Below are 22,407 nucleotides of genomic sequence, written 5' to 3' on the forward strand. Positions count from 1 at the left end.
ACTATGTCTTCTAATTAAAACCTGGTTTTCTTTATATAGTTATATTGAACTAAATCACATTTATACAAGAAATTATTAATTTGTAAGGAAGAAGCATTTTAAATTGATTTGGCCCCTTTGTATATGATTATCACCATTTTACTGGCAAGAAGGCTTTGGCAAAGACAGGCCAGACCTCTTACGAAGGCCACACAGGTCAGAAGGGGTTAAGCCGTCTTCAGTTGGGGCGACTTCTCCAAGATTTAGTCTACTGACTGCCCTGGTCATTGCCGTCAGATGGCCCTGAAGCCATTTCGGAAAAGCCAAACTATGTCATCCTCAGTGATGACACGCACAGGTACATAATTCTTCTTGGTTGGTGCTTATATTGGTCATTCAATATTATGAATATCAATTCCAGTGCTTTTAATACCTTAACAATTAAATACAATTACCAAACTTTAAAAATATTTTTAATACTGATTTTAATGTTTGACAAATATGTTATTAAACAGTACACTGAGGACTATATTCTTTGAGGATGTCACATCTTAAAATTTGCAATAGCTGATGAATGTGAATGAAAATACTCTAATTATGTAACTGAATGAAGCGGTAAGCCACTCTGTTCCACGTGCTGTGCGGCTCGAGTGACGTTTGTTCACAGACCACTGAGAAGGCTCCTGTGGAGCTCACCCTGGAGAGCCTGCCCTCTGCTCCTCTATTCACCGTGTTTCTTCCTGTTACCTGACAGCCACCAAAGCTGATGGATTCACACTGTATTTCCTTGGCGAGTGCAACAACGTAAGTATCAACAATTAGGGTTTGTTTGCTTTTTTTTTGTGCTCTACTTAGGAAAATATCATAAGCTTGTAATAAAAGATACTATGTTAACAACTTGATAACATTGTAATTAAGTACTTGAAACTCATCTTGTACTTGGTTGCTATATGTGGTTATTACCAGCCCATAATCTTACCAAAATGGAAACAAACATTTAGGCATAAAATCTTGTAATTTATCAGTTGTTTTGGTTTTGTTTTGTGGTGTGCTATTTTGCAAATGGCATTTTTAGATTTACAGTTTTGCACAGAAGTTGTTTCACTATGGTGGACAGTCTGTGTCCCTTCTGTACATAATCTGCAGTAAAATAAAATGAGAAGAAAAGTTAAGCACTTTCAAAATGTGATTGTTTTTTAGGTTTGTTGAAGATGATTCAAAGCTGTGGGACAGAGTTACTAAGGAGTCTAGCTCCCTGAGTGGCGATAGTCATGGTTCAGATGCTTTCGTGGTGGGGGCCCCTCAGGGATGCCTGTTCCCATCTGCCATGGGACTGGCCTGACCCTGTGCTGCTGGTTACCTGACATAGAGCACAGCTCACTGCCACCTGCAGCCTGTGGAGAAGCATTCACAGCTGTCTCAGGATGCAGTGCAGGCAGTTACTCAGCCTGGGCACAGTGATGATCTTGAATAGGGTTCTGCACCAGTCTAGGCACATTGCACTGGCACAGCCCCTCAGGAGAGAGAACCCTTGTTTCAGAACAACTCTGTTTCAGAGCTTGCAAAGAGAAGTAAAGCTTCCCAGTGAATAGCTTTTCAAAGGAGTTTGGAGTTAGATTGTGTGAGTGCAGTCTGCTACTTTGTGACTTGGATGAGTCTTGAACTTTCTAAAAGTTAATTTAACCTCCACTGCTGAAATATTATGTCATGAATATTCTTCATCCTGCAAACCATTTCAAACACCTGCTGTGTAGCAAAAATTGCTAAATTACTGAGCATACGATGATAAATAATGAGTCATTTCTGCCATCCAAGAATGTGCAAGCAGTAGGGGGAAGTAAAAAAATCCACACTAAGTCAGAGTGCATGGTGTGAAGAGCAGTCAGGGAGGGGCCCGGGGTGGGGGGTGTGGGGTGGGGGGGCTGAGAGAGGGGCCACGGTGCCCAGGGACCTGCTTTGGATGGGCGCTGGGGAATCACATTAAAAGCAGCCTGTATGATCAGCCCTTTTTGGGCGGAGCCTGGAAGCCCACCCACTCAGTAGATAAGCAGGGAAAATAAAGGACTTCTAGAAAGAAGCAGCGATCTGTGAGAAATGGTGAGCCCAGAAAGGAAGCAGGGGTCTGTGTCCTGACCCGAGCAGCATCTGACCTGTCTGTCCAGGCTCCTCTGGAGATGCTTGTTGGACAAAACTCTTTTCTGTGGTTAAGATTTTGTTAATTCAACTTATGTTTTTAGTTTTTCTCTTTTTGTAGCTGGTCATATACTCCAGCTAATTGATGTGTAACAAACTTCATAAAGTCATCATTGCAGTTTTATTGTGTTATCCATAGTAGCTGTTTGTAAAAGCGGAAGACCTTGTAGGCTCTAACAATATTTAAAAGAATTTAAAACATAAAGTAAGTGCATAGATAGCATTTCATCTGTTGGTTTTAGAAGCCAGTTGGAGCCAGTGGTTTACAATAATTGTGTGACTTTTTTAGTTGTGCAGTAGTAAACTTTAGTAGGTTTACTCTCAAGAATTCTGCAGAGTTACTTTTCTAATTCAGGTTTTGGGTGACAGTGTGGGCTGGTTGCTCATGCTATTTGCATGGGTCTGCATTCACTTACCAGCTAGTGCCATCTGCTGTCTGTAGGAAAAATAATAGTACACCTCAATCATTTTTTCATCTTAAGAAATATTTCTAAGATTTAACTGGTTATGAGGTAAAGCCTTTTCATAAAAATGAAGCTTCATCAGTAAAGTGATCTTTGAACTGTGTGTGGAAAGGAAGATGAGAACTGGTGTTGACCAAGTGAGACACAAGTAATTGCTGTTCACGGACCCATGTTCCCACTTCACTATAAAATTAGGTTTTTAAAATAAACTGTGAGTCTGTTCTGCTTTACACCACATCTTCCTTTTTTAATTTGCTCTTTGCTAAATTTCAGTGCTGTTTTATTCCCTTGTTGAGCCAGCTGACTGGCTGTGATGACGATTACCAATCTTCTCTCTATAAGATCACTTAACTTTAGAAATATGTAAGAAAGTTTGTGGTTACTATAAAATATTGGCTCGTGCATTTAGTTTCTCTGAAAAATTGGAAAGCTAACTGTCACCCTGCTGCTGTTGGAGGTGGCAGACTGAGGTCTGTCACCACAGAGCAGCTTCCAGTGGGAGTGAGGGACTCAGCGTCACTTGTCAGGCTGCACGCCTGAGCACAGGAACTTCCACTCTGGAGAGGGCAGTGCTAGTTAGGACTGAAGCTTTGAAACACTTCCTTGCATTCAGTTGTAGTTTTTTATTTCTAGTCTCTGAAAAGTGTTTGTGCTAGTAGAAGTTTCTTTGTTTTCTTTTTAAGGATGCATACTTTATTTCTTTTTTTCTGATTTTTATTAATTTTAATTTATTGTGTTAACATGGCTTCAAGTGTCCCATTCAGTATAACTCCCACCCCCTCCACCCCCTTGTCCCCCATTACCCACCCTTTACTGTTCTTTGCCCCCTCCCTCAAGCTCCCTCTCCCCTTCCGTCTGAGATTTTTTGTCGTGTTACCTATATCTCTGTGTTATGTATATACAGTTTCATGAATCCCTTTATCTTCTCTGATCCCATCCCTTCATCCCTCTTCCCTCTGACTGCTGTCTTTCTGGCCCTGTGACCCTGCCTCTGCCTCTATTTTGTTCCTCAGTTCACTTTGTTCATTAGATTCCACATATAAGTGAGGTCATATGATTCTTTTCTTTCTCTGCCTGGCTTATTTCACTTAGCATAATAATCTCCAGGTCCATCCATGTTGTCACAAAAGGTAAGATTTCCTTCTTTTTCACAACTACATAGTATTCCATTGTGTATATGTACCATTGCTTTTTAATTCGCTCTTCCACTGACGGACATTTGGACTGTTTTCAGATCTTTGCTATTGTGAACAATGCTGCCATAAACATGGGGGTGCATTTCTTCTTTTGAATTAGTGATTTGGTGTTCTTAGGATATATTCCTAAAAGTGGGGTGGCTGGGTCCAAAGGCAGTTCAATTTTTAATTTTTTGAGGAATGTCCATACTGTTTTCCACAGTGGCTGCACCAGTCTGCATTAGCAGTGCAGGAGGGTTCCCTTTTCTCCACATCCTCGCCAGCACTTATTCTGTGTTGTTTTGTTAATGAGCGCCATTCTGACTGGTGTGAGGTGGTATCTCATTGTGGTTTTAATTTGCATTTCTCTAATGATTAGTGATGCTGAGCATTTTTTCATCTGCCTGTTGGCCATCTGTATGTCCTCTTTGAAGAAGTGTCTATTCAGGTCCTTTGCCCATTTTTAAATTGGGTTGTTTACCTTTCTGGTGTTGAGTTTCAGAAGTTCTTTATAAATTTTGGTTATTAACTCCTTATCAGACATATTGGTGAATATATTCTCCCATTGTGTGGGTTGTCTTTTTATTTTGTTAATGGTGTCTTTTGCTGTGCAAAAGCTTTTTAGTTTGCTATAGTACCATTTGTTCATTCTGTCCTTTATTTCACTTGCCTGTGGAAAAAAACATTTCTATGAGAGATGTTGTAGAGCTTACTGCTTATGTTTTCTTTCAAGATGTTTATGGTTTCATAACTTAAATTTAAGTCTTTTATCCACTTTGAGTTTATTTTTGTGAATGGCATAAATTGGTGGTCTAGTTTTATTTTTGTGTGTGTACCTGTACAATTTTCCCAACACCATTTATTAAAGAGACTGTCTATACTCCATTGTATGCTCTTACCTCCTTTGTCAAATATCAATTGTCCATAAAGATGTGGGTTTATTTCTGGGTTCTCTGTTCTGTTCCATTGATCTATATGCCTGTTCTTATGCCAGTATCAAGCTGTTTTGGGAACAATAGCTTTGTAGTATAACTTGATATCAGGAAGTGTGATATCTCCCACTTTATTTTTCCTTTTTAAGATTGCTGAGGCTATTCGTGTTCTTTTTGGTTCCATATATATTTTTGGAATATTTGTTCTGTATCTTTGAAGTATGCCATTGGTATTTCAATAGGAATTGCATTAAACTTATAGAATTCTCTGGGTAATATAGACATTTTAATGATGCTTATTCTTCCTATCCATGAACACAGTATATGCCTCCACTTGTTTGTATCTTCCTTGATTTCTTTTTATAATGTCTTACAATTTTCAGAGTATAAGTCCTTTACCTCCTTGGTTAAATTTACTCCTAGGTAATTTATTCTTTTTGTTGGAATAGTTAAGGGGATTGTGTCCTTAATTTCTCTTTCAGTTTATTGTTGGTTGTGCTAGCAGAAGTTTTTATAGCTGTCTGTATACTACATTAGAGCAGCGATCAGTTTTACAGACTCAGTCCAACACTGAATTTCATGGGCAAATTAGATACTGTAAATGTTTGCTGAGAAGTCTTAACACACTTTAAAATATTGTGTGTTTTTTTATGAAGAGCAGTTTTCATTCATCTTTTATGAAAATAGTGAGTATAATGTTTTTATATTATTAATCTGAACACCTCAGTGAAATCCTATGTCAAAAGTCACCATTGAGTTTGAGAAATAAGGCCCTTGTTTTCTTTAAAAGCCTCTTTAGAATGTTATTTGCACCCATTGTTTGTTAACAAATTAGTGCCGTCCCCTCGCCAACCAAAAACACAGGATGTGTCTACTAAAAATAAATCATGAGGCTACATGTGTCTTCACGTATCAATGTTTCTGAGGTTTTGGGGTATATACCCAGTAGAGGGATTGCTGGGTCATAAGGTAGTTCTATTTGCAGTTTTTTGAGGAACCACCATACTTTCCTCCATAATGGTTGTACTACTTTACAGTCCCACCAACAGTGAATGAGGGTTCCTTTTTCTCCACAGCCTCTCCAACATTTGCTATTACCCGTCTTGTTGATCATAGCTAATCTAACAGGGGTGAGGTGGTATCTCATTGTAGTTTTGATTTGCATTTCCCTAATAACTAATGAAGCTGAGCATTTTTTCATATATCTGTTGGCCATTTGTATCTCTTCCTGGGAGAAGTGTCTATTCATGTCCTCTTCCCATTTTTTTATTGGATTGTTTGTTTGTTTGTTGTTGAGTTTTATGAGTTCTTTGTAAATTTTGGAAATTAGGCCCTTATCTGAGCTGTTGTTTGAAAATATCATTTCCCATTTAGTTGGCTGTCTGTTTATTTTTATATCAGTTTCTCTTGCTGAGCAAAAACTTTTTATTCTGATGTAGTCCCATTCATTTATCTTTGCCTTCACTTCTCTTGCCATTGGAGTCAAGTTCATAAAATGTTCTTTAAAACCCAGGTCCATGAGTTTAGTACCTATGTCTTCTTCTATGTACTTTATTGTTTCAGGTCTTATATTTAGGTCTTTGATCCATTTTGAATTAATTTTAGTACATGGGGACAGGCTGTAGTCGAGTTTCATTCTTTTGCATGTGGCTTTCCAGTTTTCCCAACACCATTTGTTGAAGAGGCTTTCTTTTCTCCATTGTGTGTTGTTGGCCCCTTTATCAAAGATTATTTGACCATATATATGTGGTTTTATTTCTGGGCTTTCTATTCTGTTCCATTGGTCTGAGTGTCTATTTTTCTGCCAATACCATGCTGTTTTGATTATTGTGGCCCTATAATATAGTTTAAAGTCAGGTATTTTAATGCCCCCAGCTTCATTCTTTTTCCTTAGGATTGTTTTGGCTATTCGGGGTTTTTTATAGTTCCATATAAATCTGATGTTCATTGCAGCACTGTTCACAGTGGCCAAGACATGGAAACAACCAAAAAGCCCTTCAATAGAAGACTGGATAAAGAAGATGTGGCACATATACACTATGGAATACTACTCAGCCATAAGAAACGATGACATCAGATCATTTACAGCAAAATGGTGGGATCTTGATAACATTATACGGAGTGAAATAAGTAAATCAGAAAAAAACAAGAACTACATGATTCCATACATTGGTGGAACATAAAAATGAGACTAAGAGACACGGACAAGAGTGTGGTGGTTACCAGGGGTGGGGGGAGGGAGGACAGGGGGAGAGTTAGGGGGAGGGGGAGGGGCACAGAGAACTAGATAGAGGGTGGCGAAGGACAATCTGACTTTGGGCGAGGGGTATGCAACATAATTTAATGACAAAATAACCTAGACATGTTTTCTTTGAATATATGTACCCTGATTTATTAATGTCATCCCATTACCATTAATAAAAATTTATTTAAAAAAAAAAAATTAATCATGAACCAAAGCGAGACTTGTCTTGCCAGAGGAAATAGTACTCTGAAGTTACAGGAATTAAAGCAGTGTGGCTGACACGCCACCCAAGGGGACTGCACCGTGCTCAGAGGCAGACACGGGTGTTCTGGGGACTCAGCATATGATGGCGATGGCGGTGGAAGTTAGAGCAGCGGGAGAAAGAAGGCTTTTCAGGACATAGCTGTCTGTTTGGTTAGTACCAGGGAACAAAGGTAGCTTTAACAACTTTTCCCTCATCCTGTAACACACACAAAAGTCAGAGTTTGTTACTGACTTTTTCTGTTTGCAGGAATAGCTGCCTGTCATCCTATCAACCAGAGAGTATAGTGAACATGAGTTAGAAACCTCACAGCTCAGACCAGTGGCTGACCTTCAGTCAGCAGTAGATGCTAAGGGGGGAGCTTTTACATAGGTGGATTTTATGAGTGGAAAATAAAAGCCTGACCTGTGGTGACACAGGGAATGAAGCCTCGACCTGGAATGCTGAGGTTGCAGGTTCAAATCTCTGAGCTTACCCAGTCAAGGCACATGTGGGAGTTGATGCTTCTTGCTCCTTCCCCACTTCTCTCTTTCCCTCTCTCTGTCTCTCTGTCTCCTCTCAAGTGAATAAATGAAATCTTTAAAAAAAGAAAAAAACTCCAAAACTTAAAATCTTCCAATAGTATAGGAAACTGTTAGTGCAGATGACAGTATGTGAGGCTGTGAAATGGTGCCTGTCTAACAGTGGTCCCCATTTTATGCTCCTGCCTGGGCTCTGGCCTGCGTGTGCCAGTGTGACATGGCCTAATGTTTTGTCAGCTCCTGCCCTTAGCTCTCATTTTATTTCTGTTTGGTAAATATGATAAAAAAAATTGTGAGCTAGTGACTAAAACAAATATAAAGTTCCCACTGTAAAGAGTTATTTAAGTTTTTGATAATTATTTATCCATAAAGAGAGGTTTTTCAGATTCAGTCAAGTAATTAAAAGGCTTGTAAACCATTTATTTCCAGCAAGTGTAATAGAATAGTTTTCCATATATGCTAGTCCAGTATTTGCTTATCTGTTTCTTTGTATAGAAACCCTGTAGCGAGGCAATAAGTGGGTTTTTTTTTTTTGTATTTTTTTCTGAAGCTGGAAACGGGGAGGCAGTCAGACCCCCACATGTGCCCGTCTGGGATCCACCCGGCATGCCCACCAGGGGGCGATGCTCTGCCCATCTGGGGCGCCGCTCTGTTGCGACCAGAGCCATTCTAGTGCCTGAGGCAGAGGCCACAGAGCCATCCTCAGTGCCCGGGCCATCTTTGCTCCAATGGAGCCTTGGCTGCGGGAGGGGAAGAGAGAGACAGAGAGGAAGGAGAGGGGGAGGAGTGGAAAAGCAGATGGGTGCCTCTCCTGTGTGCCCTGGTCAGGAATCAAACCCAGGACTCCTGAATGCCAGGCCGATGCTTTACCACTGAGCCAACCGGCCAGGGCCTGCAATAAGTGTTTTATGATATTAAATGATCTAATAGAGCAATATATAAGCTATATTATCATTATTGCATTATCGTGCAAAGTATATAACTTGAAGATGCTAAATCCAGCTGTAATGGGCATAGAGCAGTGTCATCCAGAAAAGGTGTGTGTCATATGCCTTCAAACAACAAGGTCAGCAACTGTACTAACAGCAAGAGGAGGAGCCAGGCTGGGGTGTGCTCTAGGGTTTCCTTCCCCCCCTGCCTGGGGCTCTCAGAGCTGCCTCACACTTAGTTCAGCCAGAATTCACTTCCTGCACGTCCTCTCCGGTGCAGAGAGGACCAGTACTCACGTGCCCGGCAGCATCCTTGTGGTGAACTGCTCGGAGTTTGGGAAAATCCTCACTTCTGTCTCATCTTCAAGTTAAATACACCACATCGTTTACATCTGTCCTGGAATCATCTCTCTTCCTGTTCTTGATTTGTTTTTCTACTTTTCCCTTGGTCTTACTGCACCGGGAGTTGTGTTGGGGCAGTAAGATCCTATGTCTAACAGAGGTCTCACCTCAGCCACTCAATGTGGGAATCAGTGCAGAGTACATAGAATCACAGCATTTTGGAAGAGAAATTCTGATTTCTGGTCTCTTTCAAACTAAATAAGGTGACATTGTCATTTATCACATATATAGTTAAATGCTTAAAATCCTTTTAAAGTGCCTGACTTGTATTTGAACATTTAAAAAAATAACCATTTAGAATATATTTTTACAGGCATGTACTTACCAGGAAATACTACTTAACGACATTCTTGGTGTAGAGGCAGTGTGGATAAACATATTTGGAGCAAAGCTACTACCCTAGAAAGGGTGACTTATTTAAAGTGGCAGGGGTGGGAGGTGGGCAACACCATTTTCCTGGCCCCTGTTCTCAGCCGACTGATGGAGCTCTGGGCTATAAGGCACATTTTCTTGTGTTGAGTAAGAATTCATTTGAAAGAAAGGGTCTTTGACATTACAGAGCTTGAAAACTACTCAAGTGATAGGTTCACAAATACCTCCAACTCACTGTCTTCACTTAGAATTAGTTTATTAATGATGAGAGTTAATAGGGACATGTTTAGCTTAAGGGGATTGTCTAATGCTTAATTGCCTCTGAAGGTCTTCAGCCTTTAATGTAAAGCAGTCCAGTGTGAGGTAAATGTGCTGCTGGGAGACTTCACCTGAATCCTGGTCAGTTTCAAATTGAGTAGATAATTGTAATACAGTTTAGGTCAGAATGTTGCCCTCGATCTCTAGATTATTTGTTTAGAGAAGCAGTTCTGATTTAGTAGGTAGTTATTTAAAAATAGGATTTGATTTAGTCAAAATAACTGATCATATTTTTAAAATGTTTACTTAGAGATCATGTCAGAACTCTACCCCACCCCCAGATATTTTGCAGGTGGTCCAGGTTAAGGGAGGGAATGACTGGGTTGCAAGATAAGAAAATGTTTTCAGAAAGAAAGATTCTGGATGAAAATTAAAAGTATAACCAAACCCTTTTAACTACAGCAACTGTCCTGTCTTCAGAGCCATGGGCCAAGTCTGTGGAAAGCTTGGGCCTCTTGTGTTTGGTTCCAGTGTGGCACTGTCTTCAGCCTAAGGATCACTTACATTTTTTAAATTTAATTTAGTGTTTTGAACGGATCAGATAGGAAGCTATTTTCAGAGCCCTCCTGTGCACAGATGTTCACTGAAGTTCTGTGTTTTGTGAGTGCAGGAAATGTGTGAGTTTCTCCTCAGACACTCAGTCTCCACATCACAAAGTACCTGCACCTCTCGTCCTGGGCTCTCCCCCAGCACCCAGACCTCGGGGGCCTGCCAGGCAATCCCCAGAAGTCTCTGCTGTGCTGCACGCAGGTCAGCCCTTGACATGTGTCCCCTTCTTCTTGCCAGAGCCTGTGCATGTTCACACCCCCCCCCCGGGGTCAAGGAAGGGAAGCCACGACTGGCCCCCGCGGGGCCCATTGCCCAGGGCACCGTCACCTCGGCCTATGTGGCCAAGTCCAGGAAGACGCTGCTGGTGGAGAACATCCTTGAGGTACGTGGCTTTCCCCTCGCTGTGCTATGTGTACCCTGAAGTGTTTCGTTAGAAAGACCACTTATTCTGATGTTGTAACGTAGCCATTTTATTAAAGCAAGATACAGTTTGATAAATGAATTTGTATGTAAACAAGCTCCTTTGTACTCAGAATACCATACTTTCTATACCTGAGAGCTAGATTAAATAGTTTTTAGTAGAATGTATGCCCATGCAGTTACGCATAAAAATATATATTCATCTTCCTGCAAACTAACTTTCTTATATTTCATAAATTCTAACAGGATGCAGATGAGTGAGTAGCCAGCCATTGCCATGTGACAGATGCCCTGAATGTCAGTGTTACACGGCAGCCCCCCGCTGAGCCCGAGTGTATGGGCCTGGCCCGTCTGTGGTCTGGGCTGTGTTTGGCCGGGCAGCTTACACTAGTCTGATGTGCACAGGCCACCAGGTCAGAGCTGGCTGGTCTCTGATGACCTCAGCTCCCCATGTGTGTTCTGAAAAATTACTAAACTAGAATCATAAAATGTGGGTTTTAAGTTTGGTTCTGCCTCTGATGATCTGTATGACCTTGAACAAATCAGGTAGCTAGTTAATTTATTTAAGAAAGGAAAAGTGTTTAAAGTAAATGTTGTATAGTATGAATATAGGCAATGATACGTGACATAATTTTAAACTTGTTAAGATCCCAGATCTTACTTATTCCCACCACAAAGAGAAAAGACAAGTATGTGACGTGACAGAGGCTAATAAACAGAGCATGTGGTCACAGTCACATCACAGTGGACAACTATGTCAGATCCCACATTGTGCTGTCTGTAACTCTGAGCCAAGACAGTGCTATGTGTCACAGATACTTCATTGTTAAAAAGCAAGTGTTAAAGGCAGGTGACATATAAGTTGTCATTTGAAAATGTACTATTGTCTATGCAAACTTTCAAAGGATTTGTAAATTGTAAGTATAGATTTGTGCTATTTCAGGTTCATGAAAAGCATCCCACAGACAGCAAAAACTGAATAAATAGAATTGGTATTTTGATATTGATTCATTTGATTTCCCTGTATTCTTCTTAGAGCATTTGCTAAGCTAGAAATAATTAAAGTCAAAGAACCAATTTTATTTCTTATGATAAAAAAATTGATAACTGTTGGATGATTTGTATATTTGATATGAGTCTTTGAGGTTCAGTTAGAATGGCTATCATTAACACCCACTTTTGTGTTATTCTAACCTTCAAAATAGAAAAGAAACATTTTACATGTAATTTCCTTCATAAAGTCCCTACATTTGGAGTAATTTTCCCTTGTGATGTTGTACTTGCAAAGCCCTTATCAAAGTTCAGGCACAGTAGCAGGCGATGAATAATTATACTAGCCATCATAATTACTTTTATTATCACATGAAATGAACATATATGAATTGATGAAACCTTGCCTTACAAAGGTAGCAGTCTGAGCAGGACCAGCCCACAGGTTCTGTGTCGCTCAAGATAAACATTTTCTTAAACCGTGTTCCCAGTGGCCATGGTCATTTCATTTTTCCTCGAGAAGACTGCTCATTGTTGCTTACAAGTACTAAGTGATTTCTTACAGGAATAAAAATTGTAGTTTCACTATTTCATTTCCTTTTCCAAATTTGTATCTTTTTTTCCATTTTACTTTTTAGGATAAGCGGTTTCCCAGAGGCACTAAGCTGGAGTCGGGGACGCGAATACTGTCTGTCCTCTGTTTGCCGATCGTCACTGCGATTGGGGACCTGGTCGGCATCCTGGAGCTGGACCAGCACTGGGGCAAGGACACCTTCTGCCTGAGCCACCAGGAGGTGAAAGCCAGCCCATGGGAGATGCTCGTCATACACTTCAGTGAACACGAGTGGATGTTTAAAACCACGTCAGCTTAACAATGTTTGATACTTACACCAATGATTAAAAACTATTCTGGGGTGTTTGTTTTGCAGTTTTTTAGAGAGAGGACTGATTATACTGGAAATAGAGGCATTTTTTACTCTTCCTCTCCTTCCCTCCAGCCACATGGGACCCTGATCCAGGCTGCTCACCCATGTGCTGTGCTCGTTCTCGTCCTCCCCACCTCCAGCCACCACATGTTGGGGCCCTAGAAGGTGGCCCTGTCAGTGAGGCCGTCCTGAGCAGCTCCTGTCCAGTGTCCTCTTTCCTCTCTGCTCCCCTTTTCTCAAGAACTGCCACCAGCCCACCCACATCCTCCTCCCTTTCTCTCTCCCCTGTCTCTGTCCCCGCCCTCAGTGGTGATGCATGTCATGCCCAGAGTCACCTGGCACCTGGCAGGCACCCAGCTAATGTTTACTCAGTGAACGGATAACAGAAAAGGAGAATAGTTAACAGTTTGAGAAGTTGTCTGCAAAGTTTTAGAAATGGTTCATCATTTTAGAGTGGTCATTAGAGGCCTTTATTAAACTAAAAATAATTTATGTTAAAATCACTGGACTTGAAATTTTTTAATCCACTTATTTTCCTTCGCATCCAAAATTAAGAGGAACAAGGAAGCATTCCAGTCCATTGTAAGGAAGGGGGAATGTAAAAGAGAAATCTTGTCCACATTTAATGCTTTTGTTTGGCAAAATATTCAAAAGTGCAGTGACCTCAGAAAGTTTTTCGTGCACGCTTATGCGCAAGTCCTTGGTGGAATGTCTGTGCGTGGCTCATGAAAATGTATCACCCTCTTTTCTTAGGTGGCAACAGCCAATCTGGCCTGAGCTTCAGTAGCAATCCATCAGGTGCAGGGGAGTGTACCCCCCAGACGGTCCCGAGCGAGGCTCTGAACATCCTTGTGCCTCGGGTCGAAAAGCCAGGCCCACACCTGCCCTGTGTGCCAGTCAGTGCCAGGCAGTGCATGGGAAGCACTCTGCACATCGAAGCATGCAAGAAAAAATGGATTGTCACTGAGACTGTTATCACATTATAAACCAAGTGATTGTATTATACCTTTTAAAATAAAATAAGGTCAAAAGGATTCTGGAAGTTTTAGTTTTAAATAAGCAAAACCCTGTTATAATCCATCACCATTATCTGTGCCGGGGCCTTGCCAAGCAGACGGAATTGAATGACTTTCTCCTCGAAGTGTCAAAGTAAGTGGTCACTTCAGGGCCGGGTAGCTGCTGTTGGAGAATGGTGTGCATTCAGGACGGGCCCTGATGGGGACAGAGGCCACTGTTGCACTTGGTGACAACACTGGGCAAGCAGTCAGTGAGGACGCTGACCACGTTTGTGCCCTGGTGTCCCATTCTCCTCCATGTTCACGCTGCTGGTAAAGGTGTGAAGATGTTTGGGTGGTGACTGGAATTTGAAATTTGCTGTATTTTTTTCTAAATACAGCAGTATTTTTTCTAAATACAGTCTCACCAGAACCTGTAAAGACACCAGACACTTCTGTTTCTGTGGGAGAAAAATACCAGCAGGAGGAGAGAAAGTAGTCTAGCTGATTTTTTCCTAAAAAGTCCTCCCTGGCATTTTCCACACAAGTGTCAGTCAATTAAAACTGGTTGTTGATATTGTTATTTTAACTTGCCTATGGTTAGTAGCTCAGATACAGTGTCTAGAGATAACGTTCCGTTGCCTGGAGGCTTGACCTGGAGAGCCTCCCTGGGCTAGCCCTGGACCGGCGGTCCAGGTCTTTGGAGAAATTCCAGGTTCAGCTGGTTTCCCCTGGACTGGGAAGACTTCTGCTTTCTGACCCACGTCCTCACCCTGGTCAGGACTGACTCCCTGCAGGAAGCACAGCCGCTCTCCACCTCCAGCTGCTGCAGCGCTCAGAGCCTCCACGGCTGGCCAGTCTGAGCTCACTGCTCGTGTCACACTTACTTTCTTAGATACAGAACTAAAGAAACAGGGAATCTGAATGAGAACTTTTTTTATCCCCTAATCCAACTATCCTTTTCGAGATAAAATAAAACAGTAGCCTTGGGACACATGATGTTTTTCAGAACACATAGAAAGGGAAGCCTTCACCTTCTCTTGTTCGTGTATTTGGTGATCTTGTAAGTTTTCCAAAGTCCAGTTGAATTTCTTATGTGACACTTTTAGTTCATTCTGCAGTGGGAAATATCTGTACCTCTTTTTTTAGCTAATGAGAGAAAGAGAGAGAGATTGAGAGGGACAGACAGGAAGGGAGAGAGATGAGAAGCATCAACTCATAGTTATGTCACCTTAGTTTTTCATTGATTGCTTCTCATGTGTGCCTTCACCAGGGGGGCTCCAGCTGAGCCAGTGACCCCTTGCTCAAGCCAACGACCTCAGGGTTCAGACCTGGGACTTCAGCATTCCAGGTGGACACTTTTCCACTGCGCCACCACCTGTCTGGTGGAAATCTGTTTACTTGACTATCTTCCTTGCCCTGCATTCCTCAGTGTACAGGGCATGAGTGTGTTCTAAGTTTTAGCATAGACTTCAACTTATTTAAAATTATTGAACTTTCTTAATCCATTTATTTTTCTTCATAATTGAAAGCTAAATAATTTGTTTTTAAATGATGAAAGACACTGTTTATTACTATGTTATATTAATCATGAGTCCATGGCTAAATTTACACAGTCCTATAGCTCATGCCTATCAATTGGTCTACTTACCAGACTTACATTCTTATATATTTACCAGCTACCTCCTAAATATGTACTCGCTGCTCATGATAATGAATACTTAGTTTACTGTGTAAGGTCATTAGGTCCTGATCAACATTTGTGCTCTGATGTTTCTTCTCAAATGAATTATGGTGCTTTCTCAGCACCATTAAACTGCACTTAAACTTTTAGTTTTTCTGTGTCAATTTACATTTGAACCATATTAATGAGATTTTAAAAATTTAAAAATGTATATTTTTGTAGTATATTAAATGTGGTAGACCTAGTTTTCATAGTTCATAGTTTTAGTTAAATGCTACAAACTTTCTGTGTCAGTATGCGTCAATAAAATAGTTACTTCTGAAATTAAAGTCCTCATATTGAAGTAAGTAATAAAGTTTCATTCATCTCTAAAATAATATTGATTGAGCTCTGGCTGGTTGGCTCAGTGATAGAGCGTCATCCCAGTGTGTGAAAGTCCTGGGTTTGATTCCCAGCCAGGGCACACAGGATAGGCGCCCATCTGCTTCTCCACCCTTCTCCTTCTCCTTTCTATCTCTTTCTTGTCCTCCTGCAGCCAAAACTCCATTGGGGCAAAGTTGGCTTGGGCACTGAGGATGGCTCCACGGCAATGGAGCAACCCCCCAGATGGGCAGAGCATCACCCCCTGGTGGGCATGCTGGGTGGGTCCCGATCGGGCGCATGTGGGAGTCTGTCTGCCTCCCGGCTTCTAACTTCAGAAAAACACAAAATAGTAATAATAATAATAATTGTTTTGCAAGACAAAACCAGACCTATATACTTGTTTGTTATTTAAATATAGACAAAACTGGGAAATGTATTCAAAGTTTGATATGCTCTGTTCTCAATAGCATTACTTACAGGTTTTATGTGAGTCCCCAGTGTGATCCAGAGACAGAGTGGGATCAAGAGAGGGTAAAGATTGTAGATATAGTGAATACCCAATGATAGCCTCTGTGTAGTCCACCCTTAGTATATACCTTATTCTCATGTAATTGAGTTATCGGAGTATTTCAGAGTCAGAGCGGGATCAAGAGAGGGTAATCATTGTAGATATAGTGAATTCCCCAATCTAGCCTCTGCATTGTCCACCCTCAGAATGTTCTTTACTCTCAGGTAAGTGAGTACATAGTGTGCCCCAGAGTCAGAGTGAGATCAAGAGAGGGGAATAATTGTAGATATAGCTGAATACCCCATGCTACACTCTGCATGGTCCACCTTAGTAAGTACCTTACTCTCAGGGATGTGAGTCGCCAGTGTGTCCAAAAATGAGACCAAAAAATAAAGAGGGTAATCATTGTAGATGTAGCTGAATTCCTCATGCTAGCCTCTAAATGGTCCACCCTCAGTAAGTATCTTACTCTCAGAAAAGTGATTTCCCAGTGTGTTCCAGAGACAGAGCAGGATCAAGAGAGGGTAAAATTGTAGATATAGTGAATACCCAATGATAGCCTCTGCGTGGCTCACCCTTAGAATGTATCTTAATCTCATATAAGTGAGTTATCAGAGTGTCCCAGAGTCAGAGCAGGATCAGGATTTATTCATTGTAGATATAGTGAATTCCTCATGCTAGCCTCTACATGGTCCACCCTCTGTAAGTACCTTACTCTCAGGAAAGTGACTCCACAGTGTTTCCCAGGGTAGAGCATGTTCAAAACAGGGTAATCACTGTACATATAGTAAATTCCCTGTACTAACCTCTGCATGGTCCACCCTCAGCAAGTACCTTACTCTCAGGGAAGTGAGTCCCCAGTGTGTCTCAGAGTCAGAGCAAGATTAAAAGTGGGTAATCATTGTAGATATAGTGAATTCCTTGTGCTATCCTTTGCATGGTCCACCCTCAGTAAGTACCTTAGTCTCCAAGAAGTGAGTCCCCAGTATTTCCCAGAATCAGAGCGGGATCTAGAGTTGGTAATCATTGTATATATAGTAAATTTTTCATGCTAGTCTTTCCATGATTTACCCTCAGTAAGTACTTACTCTGAGGAAGTTAGTTTCAACTGTGTCCCAGAGTCAGAGCAATATCAAAAGAGGGATATCATTGTAGATGTAGCTGAATTCCCCATGCTACCCTATGCATGGTCAACCCTCAGTAAGTACATTACTCTCAGAGAAGTGAGTCCCCAGTGTGTCCAGATTCAGAGCGAGATCAAGAGAGGGTAGTCATTGTAGATATAGTGAATTCCTTGTGCTAGCCTTTGCATGGTCCACCCTCAGTAAGTACCTTACTCTCAAGGAGGTGAGTCCTCAGTATGTCCCAGAGTCGGAGCGGGATCAAGAGAGGGTAATCATTATAGATACAGCTGAAATCCTTTTGTTACTCTCTGCATGTTCCACCCTCTGTAAGTACCTTACTCTCAGAGAAGTGATTCCCCAGTGTGTCCCAGTGTTAGAGTGGGATCAAGAGAGGGCAATCAATGTAAATGTAGCTGAATTTCCCACGCTAACCTCTGCATGGTTCACCGTAAGCAAGTACCTTACTTTAAGGGTATTAGTCCCCACAGTTTCCCCTACTCAGAGCGGGATCAAGACAGGGTATTCTTTGAAGATATAGTGAATTCCCCATGCTAGCCTCTGCATGGTCCACCCGCAGTATGTACCTTACTCTCAGGAAGGTGAGTCCAAAGTGTGTCCCAGAGTCAGAGCAAGATCAGAAGAGGGTATTCATTGTAGATGTAGCAGAATTCCGCATGCTATCCTCTGGATGGTCCATATTGAGTAACTACCTTACCTGCAGGGAGGTGAGTCTCCAGTGTGTCCCAGCATCAAAGCGGGATCAAGAGAGGCTAATCATTGTAGATGTAGCTGAATTTCCCGTGATGGCTTCTGCATGGTCCACCCTCAGTAAGTACCTTACTCTCATGGAAATGAGTTTCCAGAGTGTCCCAGAGTCGGATCGGGATCAAGAGAATGTAATCATTGTAAACATATTGAATTACCCATGTTACCCTCTGAATGGTCCACCATCAAGAAGTACCTTACTCTCAGAAAGGTGAGTCCCCTGTGTGCCCCAGATTCAGAGCGGGATCAAGAGTGGGTAATCATTTTAGATGTAGCTGAATTCCCCATGCTAGGCTCTGCATGGTCCACCCTAGTATGTACCTTACTTTCAGGGATGTGAGTCGCCAGTGTGTCCAAAAATGAGACCAAAAAGTAGAGAGGGTAATCATTGTAGATGTAGCTGAATTCCTCATGCTAGCCTCTAAATCGGTGTTTCCCAATGTGGGGCCCACGCCCCACAGGGGGGCAATTCGATAGTTAAGGGGGGCAATTTGAAAATGGACTTGACACAACTTTAACTCTTTCGCCCCGGGCCATTTAAATGCAATGCTAGGTATCGGTGCCAAATTTAACAAAAAATGCATTTCTTAAATAATTGCGGTAAGTAATTATTAAGTATAATTTCGTTTGACAAGACCAAAATATCAACTGGGTGATTGGCGTCGTCAAGTAAACTTCGTCCTGGGTTCACAGCGGAGCGTGCCCTCTGCTGCGGGGAACCCCAGACGTTTTAAAAACTCACTAAACAACGCAGTTATTCTCACCTAATTGGCCCATCGCAACTTCTGTAGTGTTTCACATCATTCAGTTGGTGTTAATTTGAAATAAGTGTCAGTCAAAACTGTTGTAAAAGCTCATTGATTTAATGAATATACATATATATATATTGTATAGATATAATTGGTAAGTATTTGATTTTATTTTTATCAATATTAAACTCTTTATTAAGTACTTCTTGCATCGGGGCTAGAAAGCAATAATATTTTATAAATATTATTGGGGCTATAATAGTGCATGCACAACAATTTTAATTTTAGAAGCATAACTTTTCAGAAAATTTTGTCAAGTGGAAAAATATAGATACCTTTTGATTTGCGGTGGTAGTGTAGTAAATGTGTTATATACATTTAAATAAATATGAATTTTTAGTATACGTTTACTCTATGTCACATTGAATATATTTTAACACATATTTTAATATTAGTTTTTAATTGATCTTATTTTTATTATAGCCCATAGTAAAATGAGTAGTGCAAACAAGAAAAAAACTCGTCAATATTTGGAGGAATATTTAAAATTTGGGTTCATACCCGCTGTTCACGATGAGCAGATTCCTTTTTGTCTTTTATGCCAGCAATGCTTGACCAACGAATCAATGAAACGAGGTCGTCTTGAGGCGCATTTGAAGGCGAAACATAGTGCTCATATTAATTCAGATTTGAGTTACTTTAAAACTTTAAAGAAAATTTTTGAAAAAAGAACAACATTAAAGTCTCTATTTACTGCTCATACTTCAACTAATAATCGTGTTCTTGAGGCTAGTTATCAAATTTCTTTATTCATTGCTAAAACTGGAAAAAATCACACTATAGGAGAGAATTTAATAAAACCGTCAATATCAGCATTTCTTAAAATGGTTCTTGAAAAAGATGACCGAAGATGTAAAAGCTATGCCACTCAGTAACAATTCTGTTAGCAGAAGAATAGACGAAATGCGTGAGGATATTGAAAAACAACTTATTGAAAAGCTGAAAACAAGAAAATTCTCCTTGCAAATGGATGAATGAACTTTGAGAGACAGTGAGGCAGTATTGATAACTTACGTAAGATATATTGATAAAGGACATTTTGCTGAAGAAATGTTGTTCTGTAAAAGATTAGAAAGCACCACTACCTCCAAAGATATATATAATAAGCTAAAAAACTACTTAGATGTCAATGATACACCAATGAAAAATATAACATCTTGTGCTGCAGATGGTGCTCCCAATATGATGGGCAAGAAAAATGGCTGCTTAAAATTGATGAAAGATGTGAATCCAGAAATGATTCTTGTGCATTGTGTTATTCATAGGGAAAACTTGGTAGCTAAAAACATCTTGCCTGTTCTGAATGAAGTATTACATACAGTAATAAAGTGTGTTAATGCTATTAAAGCTAGTGCCAAATGTGAGCATCTTTTCAAGCTATTTTGTAAAGAACAAAATGAAGACCATGTGAGACTTTTACTTCATACTGAAGTAAGATGGCTATCTAAAGGAAACTGTTTGAAAAGATTTATGGAACTGTTTGATACTCTTAGTGATTTTTTAAGTGACAAACCTGAAATGAAGTATCTGTTAACAATAGATGGTAAAGCATTTGTGAGTTATTTAGCTGATATCTTTGAAAAACTAAATATATTAAATAAGCAACTTCAAGGAACAAATAAAACTCTTGTCGATGCAAAAGCAAAGATATTTGGTTTCATTACCAATATTGAGTTATGTCAGAAACATATTAACAACAAAAACTTGAAACAGTTTCATTGGCTCCAAAAATGTGAAGTAACTGATACTGCTTTACTTGTTATTGTCAATCATTTGCATATTCTATCGGCTGATTTAAAACAAATTGATTTCCCAACATGGATGATGCAGCCAATGTTAGTGGATTGTCTAATATACCAAATATGCAGTATCAAGAAGAACTCGCAGAATTGCAAAATGATGAGTCAGTTAAAGCTTTATTTAATATCAAAGGAGCGATGGCATGGCTTTGTGAGGAAAGAGAAATTAAATACCCAAATTCAACCAAATGTGCAAGAAAACTATTGCTACCGTTTCCATCTTCATTTTTAGCTGAATGTAGATTTAGTGCTGTAAATGATTTACTGGTAAAAAAAAGAAATCGGCTGGATATAACACAATGTGAAGACTTGAGACTAAAGCCAACAAAATTGGAACCTTATATAAAATCTCTGTGCAGCAAGCATCAAGCGCAAGGATCACACTAAATTAAAATAATAAATTAATATAGAAAAATCTGTATTAAAATTATTTGAAATTTAAATTTCTGTTTTTCATTATATGTTTTGAAATTTTACTTACTATGTTTTGTTAACAATTTCATAGTGATTTCTTCCTAGAACCTATGATTTATGTTTATTAAGTGAACAAATCAATTTTTTAATGTTAAAAATTATGTATGTTACATGGGGGGGACATAAAAATTTTAGAAAGGTTAAGGTGGGGCATGGCAAAAAAAAAGGTTGGGAAACACTGTTCTAAATGGGCCACCCTCAGTAAGTATCTTACTCTCAGAAAAGTGATTTCCCAGTGTGTTCCAGAGACAGAGAGGGATCAAGAGAAGGTAAAGATTGTAGACATAATGAATACCCAATGAGAGCCTCTGCATGGTTCACCCTCAGTATGTACCTTAATCTCTTGTAAGTGAGTTATCAGAGTGTCGAAGAGTCAGAGCGGGATCAAGAGAATGTAATTATTGTAGATATAGTGAATTCCTCATGCAAGACTCTACATGGTCCACTATCAGCAAGTACCTTACTCTCAGGGAAGTGAGTCCCCAGTGTGTCTCAGAGTCAGAGCGGGATTAAAAGTGGGTAATCATTGTAGATATAGTGAATTCGCGTGCTATCCTCTGAATGGTCCACCCTCAGTATGTACATTACTCTCGGAAAAGTGAGTCCCCAGTGTTTCCCAGATTCAGAGCGGGATAAAAGTGGGTAATCATTGTATATATAGTAAATTTTCCATGCTAGTCTTTTCATGATTTACCCTCAGTAAGTACCTTACTCTGAGGAAGTTACTTTCCAGTGTGTCCCAGAGTAAGAGCAGGATAAAAAGAGGGTAATCATTGTAGATATAGTGAATTCCCCATGCTAGTTTCTGCATGGTCCACACTCATTAAGTACCTTGCTCTCAGAAGTGAATCCCAAGTGTGTTCATAATCAGAGCGGGATCAAGAGAGGGTGATCATTGTAAATGTAGTTGAAATCCTCATGCTAGCCTTTCCATGGTCCACCCTCAGTAAGTATCTTACTCTTAGGGAAGTGAGTTCCCAGAGTGTCCCAGAGACTTAGCAGGATCAAGAGAGGGTAATCATTTTAGATATAGTGTATTCCCCATGCTAGACTCTGCAATGTCAACCCTCAGTATGTACCTCACTCTCAGGGAAGTGAGTTGCCAGTGTGTCAGAGAGTGAGAACAGGATCAAGAGAGGGTAATCATTGTAGATGTGAGTTCCCCATGAGAGCCTCTGCATGGTCCACCCTCAGTAAGTACCTTACTCT

The 22,407-nt window shown here is 40.3% G+C and overlaps 1 protein-coding gene across 1 annotated transcript; it reads left to right on the top strand.

Annotated features, from left to right (window-relative positions):
- The first annotated feature begins 276 nt into the window (after positions 1-276).
- Positions 277-13,668, top strand: LOC136379575 (cAMP and cAMP-inhibited cGMP 3',5'-cyclic phosphodiesterase 10A-like). The gene is made up of 6 exons (XM_066346935.1): positions 277-337; positions 734-783; positions 8,923-9,032; positions 9,802-9,837; positions 10,579-10,723; positions 12,390-13,668. The coding sequence occupies exons 1-6, from the start codon at positions 277-279 to the stop codon at positions 12,621-12,623; spliced, it is 636 nt and encodes a 211-aa protein (XP_066203032.1). The 3' UTR covers positions 12,624-13,668.
- The last annotated feature ends 8,739 nt before the right edge of the window (positions 13,669-22,407 follow it).

This window comes from Saccopteryx leptura, chromosome 8 (genome assembly GCF_036850995.1).
Source record: "Saccopteryx leptura isolate mSacLep1 chromosome 8, mSacLep1_pri_phased_curated, whole genome shotgun sequence".
NCBI lineage: Eukaryota > Metazoa > Chordata > Mammalia > Chiroptera > Emballonuridae > Saccopteryx > Saccopteryx leptura.

Bases quoted from the DNA above. Each gene is read 5' to 3' on its own strand.
- LOC136379575 (XM_066346935.1), top strand. From the start codon at position 277: ATGGCCCTGAAGCCATTTCGGAAAAGCCAAACTATGTCATCCTCAGTG. The intron at 9,838-10,578 runs GTAAATGTGCTG...TCTTCTTGCCAG, and splicing joins GTAAAGCAGTCCAGTGTGAG to AGCCTGTGCATGTTCACACC. The intron at 10,724-12,389 runs GTACGTGGCTTT...TTTACTTTTTAG, and splicing joins TGGTGGAGAACATCCTTGAG to GATAAGCGGTTTCCCAGAGG.